Source organism: Narcine bancroftii, chromosome 2 (assembly GCF_036971445.1).
Source record: "Narcine bancroftii isolate sNarBan1 chromosome 2, sNarBan1.hap1, whole genome shotgun sequence".
Classification (NCBI taxonomy): domain Eukaryota; kingdom Metazoa; phylum Chordata; class Chondrichthyes; order Torpediniformes; family Narcinidae; genus Narcine; species Narcine bancroftii.
The window spans coordinates 58,272,057-58,288,997 of NC_091470.1; the positions used below are offsets into that span (position 1 = coordinate 58,272,057).

General features: G+C 36.9%; 1 protein-coding gene across 1 annotated transcript in view; it reads left to right on the top strand.

Annotated features, from left to right (window-relative positions):
* Positions 1 to 16,941, top strand: part of sec23a (Sec23 homolog A, coat complex II component) — a 77,193-nt gene that overhangs the window by 43,510 nt on the left and 16,742 nt on the right. Inside the window, exons 10-13 of the mRNA XM_069916779.1 lie at positions 6,682 to 6,805; positions 8,066 to 8,146; positions 9,880 to 9,969; positions 15,051 to 15,157. Coding sequence (XP_069772880.1) covers positions 6,682 to 6,805; positions 8,066 to 8,146; positions 9,880 to 9,969; positions 15,051 to 15,157 — 402 coding nt within the window. The remainder of the gene's footprint in view (positions 1 to 6,681; positions 6,806 to 8,065; positions 8,147 to 9,879; positions 9,970 to 15,050; positions 15,158 to 16,941) is intronic.

Consider the following 16,941-nt stretch of genomic DNA (forward strand, 5'->3'; position numbering starts at 1 on the left):
AAATAAACATGAAAATTGTGTCATCTACTCTTACCCACTGGATCAAGTCATTTTGTCTTATCATTTTAGGGGCTGGAGGTCCGAGGCAAGCCCTCTCTGTTGTGTTCCATGTACGGTTCCCAAATTTGTTCAAATAATGTGACTTTATTTTTTAAATTATATGTTATTTTTTCCAGTGGAATACATTTATTCATTTCCATGTACCATTGCTGTACTCTTAGGCTCTCTTCTGATTTCCAAGTTGACATTATACATTTTTTTGCTACTGCTAAGGCTATCATAATAAATATTTTTTGCGCTTCATCCAGTTTGAGGCCTAATTCTTTACTTCTCATCATTACTTAGAAGAAAGATCTCTGGATTTTTTGGTACTTTCCACTAAAGAGTTGTTGATGTGTAGTGGAGGGTGGTTGTTCCGGTCCTCCTGAAGTCTACGATCATCTCTTTTGTCCACATTGAGATTCAGGTAGTTACTCTTGCACCATATCATGAGATTTTCCACCTCTTTCTGTAATGCAACTCATTGTTGCTGATGAGGTAAACTATTGTTGTGTCATCTGCAAACTTGATGACTCTATTGATGCATCCAGTGATGCATTTGTGGGTCAGTAGCGTGAACAGGAGTGGACTGAGAGCACTGCCCTGAGGTATGCCAGTGCTCGTCGTTCTGCTACTGACCTGGACAGATTTATGTTCTTTCCGTTAGGAAGTCCAGAAGCCCATTGCAGAAAGGGGTGTTGAGTCCCAGCGAGGACAGCTTCTCCACCACCCTCTGAGAGAATGATCATATTAAACGCTGATTTGAAGTCAATGAACAGCAGCCAGGCGTATAAGGCGTCATTCTCCTTGTGGGTCAGGAAGGAGTGAAGTGAAAAGGTTATAGCATTGTTGATGGAATGGTTTATTCGAGAGGTGAATTGAAATGGGTGCAGTGTCTCTTGGAGGTGTACTTTGATACGTTCTATCACCAGATGCTCGAAGCATTTCATAATGGTGGCAGTCAGTGCCTCAGGGCTGTAGTCATTTATCCCTGTAATTGCCGCCCTCTTGGGTTCCAAGATGATGGTGGCTGTCTTGAACTCTGTGGGAATGATGGACTGCTGCAGTGAGGTGATAAAGAATATTCTGTCATTAGATATTCTTTTAAAATATCTGTGATTCTTTCAAAAGTCTGTGGAAGCTGGAGAGCTTTGTCAGGGAAAGAATCTGTGTCTGAAATCTTGTCCTGCCACTTAATGTAAAATATTCTGTGCAGATAGGTCTTGTGAAAGTCATTAAACTGTCTAACATGTGCTCAATGTCTATGTCTCACCTGCATACAATAAGGTGGGTACGGTAGCAGAGATTATGCATTCAGCTTGGTTGTTTGGTTAATTCCTCTGTTCTGTTATGAGTCCAGAGGACGCCAAAACCCAGCAGCAATAGATATGCACCACAACAAAGGGTTACTTAAACAAAAGTTGCTTTTAATTATCTTTGAATATGAAAATAGAATGTTTATTCTATATGGGTGCTGTTTTATGGGATTTGCTTCTCCTACATCTACATCATGGAAAATCACTGATGTCCTTTTTGTGTATTTCAAAAGTAATTATTTCAACTGCATCTGCTCTTGTAACTTAAGATGTCCTAACTTTTCCAAAATTGCTGAGTTAGACAGACACACAGGAACCATGGTTTCTTTAAGGTTACCCTCAAGATTCTGTTTCCATAATCTTATGATCCATAACTTCCTCAACCCTGTCAACGGCTAACACCTTAGATACAGATTGTTCTCCACTACCTTTATTCTCATAATAAGGTTTTAACATATTTATGTGACAAACTTGAGTTTTATTCTTTTGATCTGGAGTGTTAACTATGATTTAACTATGTACGGTCCAGAAAATCTAGCTCTCAAAGGATTGTCATGTGTTGGAAACAAAATCAAAACTTTCTGTCTTAAAATTCCTCACTTGAGCTTTCCTGTCAAATAAACGCTTCATTTTACCCTGAGCCATTTCTAAATTCTCTTGAGCCAAAGTTCACACTTTTTGTAACTTATCCTTAAATTTAGAAACATAATCCAGCAAATTCAACTGCACATCCTCATTAACCCACTGTTCTTTTATTAACATTAAAGGACCTCTAACCTGATGTCCAACCCCAATTTCAAAAGGGCTGAAACCTAATGACTCCTGCACAACCTCCCTTGCTGCAAATAACAATAAATGAATACCTTCGTCCCAATCTTTTCCATTCTCCAGACAATAAATCCTCATCATATTTTTAAGAGTAGAATGAAATCTTTCCAAAGCTCCCTGAGTTTCAGGATGGTATGCAGATGAAGTGATCTGTTTTATTCTTGACTCATAAACCAACTGCTGAAACAACCCAGACATAGAGTTAGATCCTTGATCACTCTGGATCTCTTTCAGTAATCCAAAAACTGAAAAATCTTTCCAGAGCCTTCACCACAGTTTTGGCTTTAATATTTCTTAATGGTATAGCCTCTGGTAATCTTGACACTGTACACATTATTGTTAATAAGGACTGATTCCTAGACTTTGTTTTTGGCAGGGGACCTTCTTTCTTCTTTCTTTCTTCTTTCAATTCAAGAATTGTAGATTCTTATACAATCTACAATAACCCTAGTGAAAGGTTCCCCAACAACAGGAATAGGTTGTAATGGAGCCACTGTAGGACCCTGGTTAGGTTTCACCACAACCTGACAAAAATGACATTTCTGGCACCAATTTACAACATCCTTCCTCAAACCAGGCCAGAAAAATTGTTTCAAAATCTTATTCATAGTTTTATTTATACCAAGATGGCCATCCAAAGGTGTACTGTGGGCTAGATTTAATATTTCCTTGTAATTTTTGGAACAGCCACCTGATGAATCACCCCTTCCCCCCCACTCTTCATTAGCAGGAATATCAAGAGGTCTCCATTTTCTCATCACCTTTCAAGTAATATCCACAAGCCATTTCTTTAATTTCCTGTTCAGTTACTGCTTTGTCCCTTAAGACAACAAGATCTGTATCTATTTTCTGTTGCTGAATTAACTCTTTCCTTGACAAAGAGAAATCCTTACTCTCACAATGACCCTGTTCTTTCAAAACTACTTCAGAAGTACTGGGAAAGTCTCTATTAACTGGATCTTCTTCAGTTCTCATCATTTTTCTTAGTCACAGACCTCGTACAGCACTTGCAGGATACATTTCACAATCCTCTCTAACCCCATCCTTTCTAGGCCGATTTGTTAATCTCAAAACTGACCCAACTTTATCCTCTGCCAAATCATAATCATTCCCTTATAAAAATGAGACACTCTGCATGGGTAACTTTGAAATTACTCCTACTACAACAGGTCCTTTAACTAATTCTGAAATTAGCACAATATTGTGAAGCACAATATTAGCACAGTATTGTGAAGCAATATTGACTCTACCTCACCTCCAATACGTTTTATCAAAATTGTCAGTCCTATGATCCAGAGTTAAAACACTTTCTAACAACAGTGACTGAGCAGCCCCAGAATCTCTTAAGAATTTGAACTGGAACCTGTGGTTTCCCCTCCTTTACTGAAACAAAGCCCTCTGACCAAGAGGTTTGAAAACATCCATGACCTCCTTACCAGGTTTGGAACATCTCTCCTTAAATTCAACTGTTGGAATAGATGCTTCTGGTAAAACCCCCTTGTTTCTTTTTCAATACTAGACAATTTGCAATCACATGACCAGGTTTCTTACAAAAATGACATACAAATACAGAAGTTCTGTCCTTTCCCACCTTACCTTTATCTTTTCTCTTAACATTCTCTCCAGACTTGATTACAGGCTTACTATCCTGCTCCACATTAACCTTATGAACAGGTTTATTAATCTGTTCCACATTAACTCTGAAAATGCTGACTATTCTGGAATGCATTTTTGTGAATTAGAGCAAATTCGACCACTAATCAAGCCATTTGTTGCCATGTCCACACGTCTCTCTCATCCAGGTATAATTTAATCTCCTTTGGGACACACCATTTAATTTCCTCTATTAATATCAATTCTCTCAATCTGTCAAAATCATTGTTTATTCCTTTTGAGGCACACCAACGATCAAAACATACAGATTTCTTCAGAGCAAAATCCATATAAGAGTGATTCCATGTTTTCACCAAGCTCCTAAATTTTTGTCTATATGCTTCTGGAACCAGCGCATAAGCTTTCAATACTACTTGTTTAATGCAATTTGTGCTTTTCCCTTCAATACACTTTCGGGCATCTTGAGCTCTCAGCAACCTTTTCAAAAAGCTGAATATCTGTATCTCCCTCATCAAAAGGAGGAACCAGATTTGCCTCTCTACTAGCCAAAAACCTCTCCCCATGAGTTACAGCTTCAATCCTCTTACTTTTCTCCATCTCCATTTTTAACTTCTCTAATTGAAACTGTCTGTCCCTTTCAATTTCCTTGTTTCAATTTCAGCTATCTCTAACTCAAATTTCCTCCATTTTTCAGCTTCTTCTGCCTCATTTTGTTGTTTCTGCAACTCAAAGTTCTGTTTCTCTCTTTCTTCTTCCACCCTCAATTTCTCCAATTCAATTGCAACTCAAAAGATCTATTCTCTGGAAAATTTTCTAAGCCTTTCTCAAATTTTCCCTCACTTATATATTTCACTATGATCCTCTGTATTTGTATTTTCCTCATCCAATACTTAACTTCAGTCAGTTTTAATGCCTTAGTAATAGCCATCAGTTCCTCTTTTCTCTTGCTCTGCAGTCTGCAGGTGATGGTTGTGACAAAAATGTTTTAACCCCCATTGCTGCAGTTTTTCCACACACAAACTTTAAATTAACTTGAAGAAAAACCCAATGAACTAATAAAGCACAAAAAATTCCAATTTTCAATCCAAAAAGACAAGCCCATGTAAAATGTTACGAGTCCAGAGGATCCCAAAATCCAGCAGCAATAGCAGTACCATGACAAAGGGCTACTTAAACAAAAGTTGCTTTTAATTATTTTTGAACATGAAAATAGAATCAAACTTAGAATTAGAAGGAGGTGAAGTAGTTTAAATGAGTCAATAGAGATAAGTTTAAGTGCAGGTGTGTGAAGGTTCAGCAAAGTTCTTTGGTTCGCAGTCCAATCTCACTGGTTGCAGGCAATTCTTTTACTGTGCACAGAAGTTAACATTAATAAAGTTCACCAGGCTTTGATGCTTAACAGACAAATAGTTACCACTCAGAAGGGTTCTTGTTAGTTTTCAGAGAAAGTTTTTCTTGTTTCAGGTCACCACAGAGTTCCTTTCTCTTTCTCCTATTCCAAGGGAATAGCCAGTCCTCTCCTTTTTTCTCCTATTCCAAGGGAATAGCCAGTCCTCTCCTTTTTTCTCCTATTCCAAGGGAATAGCCAGTCCTCTCCTTTTTTCTCCTATTCCAAGGGAATAGCCAGTCCTCTCCTTTGACCAGGCTGTCTTCCAAAGCTTGCCAGCTTGACCCTCTGGAACTAAAGTCTCTCTCCCTCCCTCCCTCCCTCCCCCGTTCTGTTTTCTAGACATGCAGTTTCCCTGCATGTTGTTACATTTGTCATTTTCCAAAACAACAGTCCATCATGTCTGTGAGCACTCTTGGAAAAAGCCCCTGCAAAAATTCTGTTTTATAGTGTATGTGTGTGACCTGCTCTAACAAACCTTTCACAATTTATCTCCCAAACACTTCTGTTTACTCTGTCACAGTTCCTAGATGTTTATTCTCAGTCTTTTAAAAGGTGGGCTATGTTTTGTTCTCATTGTTGGCTTTGTCATCCATGTTGACTGCACTACCAAAGTATGTTGGGTTGTCCATTCTTGAAAGTCATTGACCATTTACATTTGGGTGTTTGATGCAGGTTTGTGCATAACTTCTGTTTTATTCATGCTAATTATAAAACCAAAGTTTTTACACAGGTAATGGGAAATCTGTTTCTTTTCCTGCATATCAGCTTCTGAGTTTGCACTGAGTGCAGAGTTAACAATGAGGAAGTTCTTTAAAGAGATATCTCATATTTTGGCTTTTGCTGAAAGTCTCCATAAGCTGAAAAGAGTGTTTCTAAGGTTGATTTCATCATTTTTAATCAAAGTAGGAATGAGACGACATTGCAGAGAACATCATAAAATGTACTGTTTGATTAGGGATCTATATTTTAATATCAAATATGTATTTTTAGGCAACATGTACTTTATCCCTATGTGAATCATCTAGATGAAGGTGCCTCACATCAAAAAAATTATAATTTTAAAAATGACTTAATTTAGTAGGTGAGTAAACAGTCAATTGTAGAAATATTATTGATCTGGCAATTGTTACCACAAGAACAGTTTTGAAGTTAATTATTGTGTGAAGTATTGCAAGTATCTCATTGCATAGGCTGTGGAGAACATTTAAAGACAAGCAAATATTTATTCTTCCAAACCCATGAATCAATTTTCATTTATTGTAATAACAAATATATGAAATACACCTATTTAAACTTACTAGAATTGGAAATGCAGGATGATTCCTGGAACAAATTTGAGATTGACATTTGAACTCAAATATCTGCTGGAAGTACTTTTGTAATGAAAATTTGTAATCATTTTTCTTATTCACAATCTTTTTAAAGACCCTTGTTCAATTTCTTCAATTTCATTTGTCCTAGAACAGTGTTTGTTATACCTTCTTTTTTCTTTAGTGGTTACATGGTGATGGGGGACTCGTTCAATACATCTCTCTTTAAACAAACCTTTCAACGAGTGTTTACAAAGGATATGCAGGGGCAATTTAAAATGGCATTTGGAGGCACTCTAGAAATTAAGGTATAAGTAAAACAATTCTCAAAATCCATTTTATTTCAATAGTCTGTTATTAGAGAGTACATTTTTGAATTATGAAGATTTTTGAAAATGTTAACTATTAGAACTTTTGGCATGTTATGTTCCATGTTGGAACATGAAATGAACACCAATTTCTTTCTGTTAGTTAAAACATAAATAAAGCATACCAAGGAATATTGTACTCTGATTAGGATTTGATAATAATCTGAGCTTTTAGGATAGGAATATAACAAAATGTTTTAACATTGTTTGCTGCGCTGGCTGGAATATTTTTTGAATTAAATATATGATCCAAAAATTGTGCTCATGTCAGAAAGAATCCAATTGTAATTCATATAATTTGTGTTAAGATTTTCAGTTCCAAATAATTTATTGTAACAAATTTTTTTTTAAAAAGTCATCAGTCTCCTTGGAATTCTTCATTCAAACTTAGCTATTTAGTATCTAATCTAAAATTCTGTTACAAATGGATATCCATGGCTTTGTTTTGACTATATAGGAATTTATTTCAGGAAACTAAATGAACATAATTCGTCAATATTTTTCAATAAAAGGATACTTGAATTAAAAAAAACTTTAGTAACATATTCAAATTAAGAATAGGTATCATGTGATGGCTTAGAGAATTTAAAATGTCATGGGACGGCTTAGAGAATTTAAAATATCTGTGAAATAGAGACCAGAAGTAATTGATGCATTTTTTCCTCCTCAGTTGATTTGCTTTTGACTTGTGGCAGTTTTTTTTAAAATTGTAGTTGAGTGGAGTTGTGCTATTGACTTAGATTGCTGAAAATAAATGTGCTTTCAAAATTTAAAATGTCAAGAATGACTTCATCTGCTTTTTGGCGAGTTTATGGTTTTTAAAATTAAAAATCAGCATCTGATTTGCTGAAAATATGGAGTCAAAATGTGTAATATTTAAATTAATACTTTAATTCATGTAAGGTTGTATTATTTCTATAAATTCGTGGACTAAAAATCAATAGAACTTAGACTTTTTCAAAATCTAAACACTTATTTTGCACATTAGTCTGTATTGCAACTAAAAATTGTTAGTGAATTGGTATTGGAATAAAAAGTTTACTTTTAATGGAAGAATAATTTTATTTGCAAAGCATCATTTAGAAACTGTCTTTTATATCCAAGATATTGTTATCCAGGCAAAATATATTTTAAACATGTTTTAAAATAGAAGTGTGCATCAATGAAAGACTTTTTTTGAAGCTGGATTTCTTTCAATAGACATCCAGGGAAATCAAGATTTCTGGAGCAATTGGACCCTGTATATCACTTTGCGCAAAAGGACCTTGTGTGTCAGAAAATGTGAGTGTTATTGTGCTTCTATCAATTTTTAATTTATTTTGGGGATATACACTTGACATGGTATACATTAACTTTAGAAAGACAATTGACAAGTTACAACATAGGATCGTATTAGAGAAGAGCAATGAATATAAAATGAGTTAAGTATCCAAAGAGGAATGAAACATGAAAGTCTGCAGATGCTGTGATTATAGTTTAAAAAAAAACCCCAAAATGCTGGAGGAACTCAGCAGGTCTCGCAGCGTCTATAGGAGGTATAACTGACATTTCGAGACTGAGCACTTCTTTGAGGTATAAAATCAAGCAGGCACTTGAATAAAAAGGTTGGGGGTGAAAAGTGGGAAGAGCAGAAGCCAATAGACAAAGGTGATAATTGGATCTGGATAGGAGGACAGGAGAGGAAAGGTGAGAAACGATGAGCAGAGGGTTGGCTCTGTGAATGTAGAGCTGGAGGAAAGGAAATCGAGAGATGGGGAAAGTGAAGGAGACAGAGCTAGAGGAAAGGTAAAATAGGGATATGAGAATGGAGAGAAGCCATTAACAGAAACTGGAGAAGTTGAGATTAATGTCATCTGGTAGGAAGGTGCCCAGACCAAATATGAGGTGGTGTTTCTCCAATTTGTGGATGGTCTCAATCTGGCAGTGTGTGAGACCATGGACAGATGTGTCGGCATGGGAATGGGGTGTAGAATTGAAATGGATTGCCATTGGAAGATCCAAGCTAACGCATTGGTCAGAGCAAAGGTGCTGAATGAAGCGCTCTCCAGTCTGTGTCCGATCTTGCTAATGTAATAGGAGCACTGAAAGCAATAGATGACCCCTGCAGATTCACAAGTGGTGTTGCTTCACTTGGACAGACTGTTTAAGGCCCCGAATTGTGGTGAAGGAAAAGGTATGGGAGCAAGTGTAGCATTTCTTGCAGTTACTGGTAGGTGCCAAGGGGACACTTATTGATTGGGAAGGGAAGAGTGGACGAAGGATCACGGATGGAGCGGTCCTTGCGGAAGGCGGAGATGGGAAGATGTTACTGGTGGTGGAATCATATCGTAGGTCGTGGAAATGGTGATATGTTGAATGTAGGGACAAGGTGAATCCTGTCCTTGTTGGGCGAGGGGGCAAGATAGATGGAGGATATGCAGGTGAGAGCTAAGTTGATGGGAATAGAGTGGAAGCCATATTTTTTTGAAGAAGGACATCTCGAATGATCTCTCATGGAAGTCCTTGTTCTGGGAGTAGATGCAATGGAGACAGAGGCATGGTGAGAAAGGAATGGAATCTTTACAGGAGACACGGTGTGAAGAGGTGTATTCGAAGTAGGTGTGGGAGTTGGTAGGTTTGTGGAAAAAAAGTAGAGTCATAGGGAGTGAACAGAAAACTTTTAGGCATTTTCTCCTGATACTTTAAAGTGGACAGAGTGTCTCAGCAGTTATTTCTGGGTTGAGTATACACAGAGTGGTTCTGAATTTTTCTGAATTTCTTGGAGGATCAAAGTGGCCACTATAGCATTTGGAATTCTGTGTCATTAAATTATGAAGCGATGACCTATATTACTGTTTTGAAAAATCTATGGTCATAGTACATTTCAAATGACATCAGGCTCTGAGGTGAAGAAATAGGTTAGATTTTTTAAAAATTAAAAAGCAAGATTAAATTGTCATTGCAGGTACAAGAATGCAGTATTTAAATATAGCAGAGATAAAAATTGATAATAGTTAACTGTTTTATCTTCATAGGAAATTGGAACAGGGGGTACCTGCCAATGGAAGATCTGTGGTCTGGACCACAATACAACTCTTGGTATCTACTTTGAGGTTGTGAATCAGGTTTGTGGGAAAAAAAGGAAGCAACTTTGGAGACCTGTCTCATATAGTATTCTAATTTCCAATAACCTCTGCAAGTTCTATACTATATTCTCAGATCCTGATTTTGCATGGAACCTGGCCTCCCTTCATCTCACTACTGCACAACATTCCTTCTCCTCCTAGATTCCAGAAACCTTTATCACTATTTGACATAGATCCTGCCTTTCTTAATTTTTCAGTATTTGTACATTCTTGTCAGACACTTGCCAAATCATCTGCACTCTCAGTTTTGAATGGATATGGGTTTTTACTTAAATGTTGACTTCCACTTTAGAGTTGAATGTGTACCTAATTTTGGAATTTAATTTTGAAAATACAATAGAAAAGCATCACAATTTTCTGTAGTAAAGACTAATGTGACTTGCTCAATTTTGTTTATTGTCAACTCTGATTATTTATCCGTGTCCTTATTGAGAATAATAGCACAATGGTTGGATTAATAGACTAGTAACTCAGAGGCTTGGATAAAGGATCTGGAGGTACAAATGTCACACAGTCTGCAGAATTATATTTGATTAATTAATGAATCTGGAGGAAAAAGGTGGTATGAAACTATATTGCAGTAGAAAAGGAAATCTGACATTTTCATTTCCTCAGGAACATGGGTGCCAGTGGCCCAGAGAAGAATGGGGAAGTCAGCTTTTTGAATAATCAATAAAATTTGGATCCTACTGGGTAGTTTGCCAAACTATCTCAGAAAGCAGTTAAAAACCCCAGGAATTAAAAGCACCTTCCATTGTTGCATGAGCCCAGTAGACTATTAGACAAAGTTAACAAATTTGGTTTTCATCGTTAGGAGAATTGAAAGTATGAGAAACACTCATTTGTATACTCAGCATTGGTGCTTAGTGATGAAAGTGTCCTGTTGCCTTTTTAGATTGGGCCTTATTAAATTTACCTCAGTGAGTAGATTCTGGGGGGAATTGATGTGAATGTAAAGAGAATAAAGTGGGATTAGTTGTAGGATAAATAAATGGGTTTGATGGTTAACACAAATTTGGTGGTCAATGGCTTGTTTCTGTGCTGTATGACTGGACTGCAATCAATGAAATGACTGAGAGGTTGAAGCTTATCATTAAGATGGACAGAAAAGTTAAAATTTTATTTTGAGATAGATATATATATATATATATATATATATGAAGAAATATAAAATTGAAAGTGCCTTCCTGCAAATTTGGTAATTTAAATTTTAAAGTCTTGATAAATGTCACTTCATTGAATGGGAACATAAAATTGGCAGGCTAAAATATACTTGTCTATAATGAATCATTTCAGGAAATATGACACAATTCTGGAGAATTTGTAAATATTCTGAAAAGTCTTTAATCCCTGATTGAACATTATAAATAATGCTGAAAATGAATACAGAATTGTGTCTACTGATCTGAAGCACATTTTTGATACTGTAATCTGCCAATAAACTGCTTAAATAATTTTCCACCCAGCCTGCCAAGCAATAAAATGTAAGAGGTGAACTGATTAAAATAGTAAATGCAGAAAATACGTATTGCATTAGTCAGCGTAAGTAAACAGACATTTTGAGGGTGAAGTTTCTTGCCTCAAAAATATTTTTGCATTTCAGTACTGACATGCATGAAGTTTTGAGAGATATTTTAAACAAAGAACTAACTAACAGTAATTTTAAAATTTGAGAAATGTCCTGAGATAATATTTTGTTTTATTGATTGGAAATGTTTTCAAAGTTGAAAATTATTACCCTACTGTCAAAATGCAAGATTTTAGTTTAACCTTCAGTTTAAACATAGAAAATAAGTGCAGGAGTAGGCCATTTGGCCCTTCAAGCCTACACCACCATTCATTATGATCATGGCTGATCAGTACCCAGTTCCTGCTTTCTCCCCATACCCCCTCATCCCCTTGGCCACAAGGGCCAAATCTAACCTACACTTAAATATTGACAGGGAACCGGCCTCAACTACTTCCTGTGGCAAAGAATTCCACACATTTGCCACTCTCTGAGAGAAGAAATTTTTCCTCATCTCAGTCCTAAAAAACTTCCCCCTTATCGTTAAACTATGGCCCCTGGTTCTGGTTTTTCCCAGCATTGGAAACAACCTTCCTGTGTCTAGTCTGTCTAAACCCTTAAGAATTTAATAAGTTTCTATCAGATCCCCCCTCAATCTTCTAAATTCCAGAGAATACAAGCCTAGTCTATCTAGCCATATGCGAGTCCCTTCATCCCCGGTATCAGCCTAGTGAAACTTCTCTGCACCCCCTCCAAGACAAGGATATCCTTCCTTAGATAAGGCGACCAAAACTGCATGCAGTACTCCAGGTGTGGTCTCACCAAGGCCCTGTACAGGTGCAGCAGGATCTCCCTACTACTGTACTCAATCCTCTCACTATGAACGCCAACATACCATTCACCCTCTTCACCACCTGCTGTACCTCTATGCCCACTTTCAATGACTGATGCACAGCAACACCCAAGTCTCGCTGCATCTCCCCTTTTTCCTAAACAGATACCATTTAAATAATAATCCTCTTTCCTGTTCTTACCTCCAAAATGAATAACCTCACATTTATCCACATTATACTGCATCTGCCACGTCCTGGCCCACTCGCCTAACTTGTCCAAATCACCCTGCACTCTCCTAGCATTCCCCACACGGCTAACCCTGCCACCCACTTCATATCATCTGCAAATTTCGAGATACTGCTATCTATTCCCACATCTAAGTCGTTGATATATATTGTAAACAACTGCGGCCCCAGCACTGAGCTCTGCGGTACCTGTCTTGGGTAAACTTGTACTTCTCACTTTGTTCGTTTTAGATTGGTCACAGTGTTTGAGCTAGTGAAAGGAAAAATAGACACACACCGAGAGCAGTTCAGTTTATACAAGTCTTTATTATTAAATCTAAAGCTGAATTCACACTACAACATGCAAGCCCTTCCCAATTATACTTATCAATGCCTGGACTGGTCCCAACTGCCAAAGCGAGGCGATGACTGCACACTTGTAGTAGGTTGTCTGGGCGCTGGTAGCAGCTTCTCCACCTCCCTAGACTGGGACTTTGGTTTGGAATCTTGAAGTTCTTCTTCTTGCTGAGAGATGTTGCCACCTCTTGGAGAGTCTCAAACTTCAGCAGTGGGACCATGGCTTATATTACCCAAAAGTTGTTTACTTCAGATCTTATCTCTTTGAACAAATGATTTAATTTATCTTCACGGTCTCCTGACAGTCTGTGACCAACAAAAGAAAACTGCATCTCTGGGCCTCATGATGGAAGTTGGATAATGTCTACTGATTCATATGCATCCTTGGGCCCCATAGTGTAAATTTAGGTGTGTCTACTAAATATGCATCCTGGGCCTCATGGTGTAAATTAGATTATGTCTGCTGATTCTAAATAACAAGCAGGTTCTCAGCCTTGCAGCTGCAGAAGTAAAAAAACAGTTTAAATCTTCCATTACAATACCCCACTAGTCACTGGCTGCCATTCTGAAAAGAACCCATTTATTCCTACTCTTTGCTTCCTGTCCCTCAACCAATTCTCTATCCACCTTAATACCATACCTCCTATATCATGCTCTTTAAGTTTATACGCTAGTCTTTTGTGCGGAACCTTATCAAACGCCTTACTAAAGTCCAGATATATCACATCCACTGGTTCTCCCCTATCCACTCTACTGGTTACATCCTCAAAAAACTCATTAGATTTGTCAGACATGATTTCCCCTTCACAAAACTATGCTGATTCTGTGTGATGATACCACTACTTTCCAAATGTACTGCAATTGCATCTTTAATAACCGATTCTAGCACCTTCCCTACTACTGACATCAGGCTATCTGGTCTGTAGTTTCCTGTTTTTTTTAAATTTTATTTTAATTTTTTTTTCTTTTTTCTCTCTCCCTCCCTTCTTAAAGAGTGGGGTTACGTTGGCCACCCTCCAATCCTCAGGAACTAATCCAGTATCCAAAGAGGTTTGAAACATTATCACCAACGCATCCATTATTTCCTGGGCTACTTCCTTCAGCACTCTCGGATGCAGACTATCCGGCTCCAGGGATTTATCCACCTTTAATCCCTGCAATTTAACTAATACAACTTCTCGACTTACAATTATTTCCTTTAGTCCCTCCGTCACAATAGATCCCCAATTCTCAGTAATTTCTTGTAGATTAGTTATGTCTTCCTTGGTAAGATCTTTAATAATTAGATAAATGCTTCAACCATCCTGTTTCCCTTGGTTGACTGATTATGTTGTGTGTTGTGGTACTTGTATAACATGGAGTTGATTTGTGGATGTAGAACAGGTCTGATCTGTCGAAGCTACATGGGGAGCACTTCTGGACGTGGAGCAGCTTTACTTCCAAAGCTTTTGTTGAACATGATGATTATGTCTGGTGCCCGATAAATTAGAATTGATACTAAGATCTCTTGACTACAATGCTAGTATTAATTATTTTAAATTTCTCTCTCTCTAGACCAGGGGTGGCCAACTTTTTAATTTGGACATACTGCATGGTAATAGACCATTTCATCCCATGAGTATGTACCAGGTGGTGTAGGTTAATTGAGCAGCACGAGCTTGTGGGCTGAAATGCCCTGTTACTGTGTTTTATGTCTAAAAGTCTACCCCTGCTGTAGACTCTCCTTACTTTTTGTCTTTGTGGCTTTTACTATGAATTTTGATACAAAATATTTCTTTAATTATTCTATAATTTTCTTATTCCCCTATTGTGATTTCTCTTGTCTTTGCATCTTAGGGTCTTCTATTACTTTTTTAAATTTCATTTTTAAATAGTTGTAGCTTTTTTCATATCCTGGTATTTATTCTCAAATGTCATATTGTACCTCTTTATATAAAAAAATAATTTTGCTCATAGTATTACTGATCTTAAAACTCTTAAGATCTTAACTGTATTGTTAACCCAGTTGTACTTGGCAATATGATGGTTCTTGCTGAATCTAAAACTGTTTGCAATCGTTTTGAGTTAGCTCTGAATTAACAATTTCCTCTATTTCCTGCTGCATTTTATAGTAATACATGTTCTAATTATATTTACAGCACAATGCGCCAATTCCTCAAGGGGGCCGTGGTGCTATTCAGTTTGTGACACAGTATCAGCATTCTAGTGGTCAAAGGCGCATCAGAGTTGCAACAATTGCCAGAAAGTAAGTTGATGGTTATCGAGAGATATCCGAGAAATTCAAGTCTGTGCAATTGAAGCTCTTGTATTTAAATCTGTCAACTATCATGTTTACAAATTTCCTCTTAGAATCTACCAGCCATTTGTATATTTATTAATGTTGAGTTGGCTTCTAGCTTCCACTCTGAGGAACACTCATCGCAGGCCATTTAAAAAAATCTGTGTGTGTATGTGAGATGGATCTTCCATGTGGTTGGTCATGAAAATGAATGCTGATTTCCTCTAGCCTTCTGTGTTTACTCTTCTGTCTTTTTACTGTTTTATCTTTCATTTTATCTCTTTAATCCTTTGTCTATGAATTTTAATCTTTATAAAAGAAAGATGGTGTTTCTTCGGAATTTACCAGTTACTTGTTTAATTTTGAGATCGATAATGAATGCAAAGTTTGCTCAGACCAGACCAATATTGCTTGATATAACTTAAGAAAGATAATATGAAAGTGGCCTTGGGATTAGCTGTTGGAATTGTGGCTCGGCAATGAGAGATAAAGCAAGATAATGACCATGAAGTAAGATACAAACTTGGCTTGGGTGGCAAGTGGGATGAAGGTGAATAATCTCATCATAGTGAAAAATGATGCCTTTTCACTATCTTTCCAACTATATTTTTCTCTGTTCCCTGCACTATGCTTGTGTTTCTCCATATCCTGCACTATTTGACTACTGTTTAACTACTCACACTTATTTATTTGTTATTGTATCACCTGCTGTATGAATTGGTTAGGATGGAAAACAAAGTTGCTTAAAGTATTTCAGAACACAAGACAAGCAATTCAAATAATGGTAATGGTTGGTTGAATTGAGGATATTACTGTGAGTTGGTGTCTACATCTGTTTACCTCCCATAGAATGTATTCTTCCAGACTGCCATTTTGCAGTGAAGGTGGAGTGGAATAGGCTAGTCCAACATTTCCTGCTACCTGTGATGGCTGTGCCACTGTCTCCTACATTTGGCAACTCTGAGAAATTACTATGAAGTCCTAAAAAAATATCACTGTGGGATGGATCATTAATAATTCCATGATTATTTTTCCTTTTGACACGATTTTTCCATTTAGTGTTTTAATTGCTAGAAGAATAATTAATTTGCAAGAAATTCAAATGATTTTAATCTCACACTCCGATTGAAGGAAATTCTGAACTGGCTTGCGTAAATACCAGCTAGATAAAAGCAAGAATTCCACATTAGTCAATTTCTCAGTAATTTTTTTAAAAATTTCAGGAATGTACTCATCGATCCTTGCCTTTTAGACACTGAATTATAAATCTTGTAGGTCAGATGTAGAAAGCAGTGTACTTGCAGGTCGCATATATATACATTAATAGAATTAGGGTAGCGTAAAAAATGGCAATTTAATCAGGCTTGTTAAAATTCAAGTTACATTCACAGGGGTTGAAAAAAATACCTTCACTAGACCATGAGTTTTTGTCATTTTTGCAGATTCTTAAATCTTAGTAATTTAGTGAATATTTATCGAATTAGCTGGTATTGGATCAAACAAATCTGGAAGCAGGAACTGTTGGACTAACTCATGTGTGGACCTATTTCACTCCTTAGTCCTTCACATTACCAAGCTGCAAAATGGCAGTCTGGAAGAATACATTCTATGGCAGGTAAACTGAAGTACACACCAACTCACAGAATCTCATTTGGATTGTTTCCAGGCACCAGTGAACCAGCAATCTCCTTTTATTAGGATATTTATAATTATTTTGTTGTTTTCTTGCTTGATCATCAGATCTGAAAATC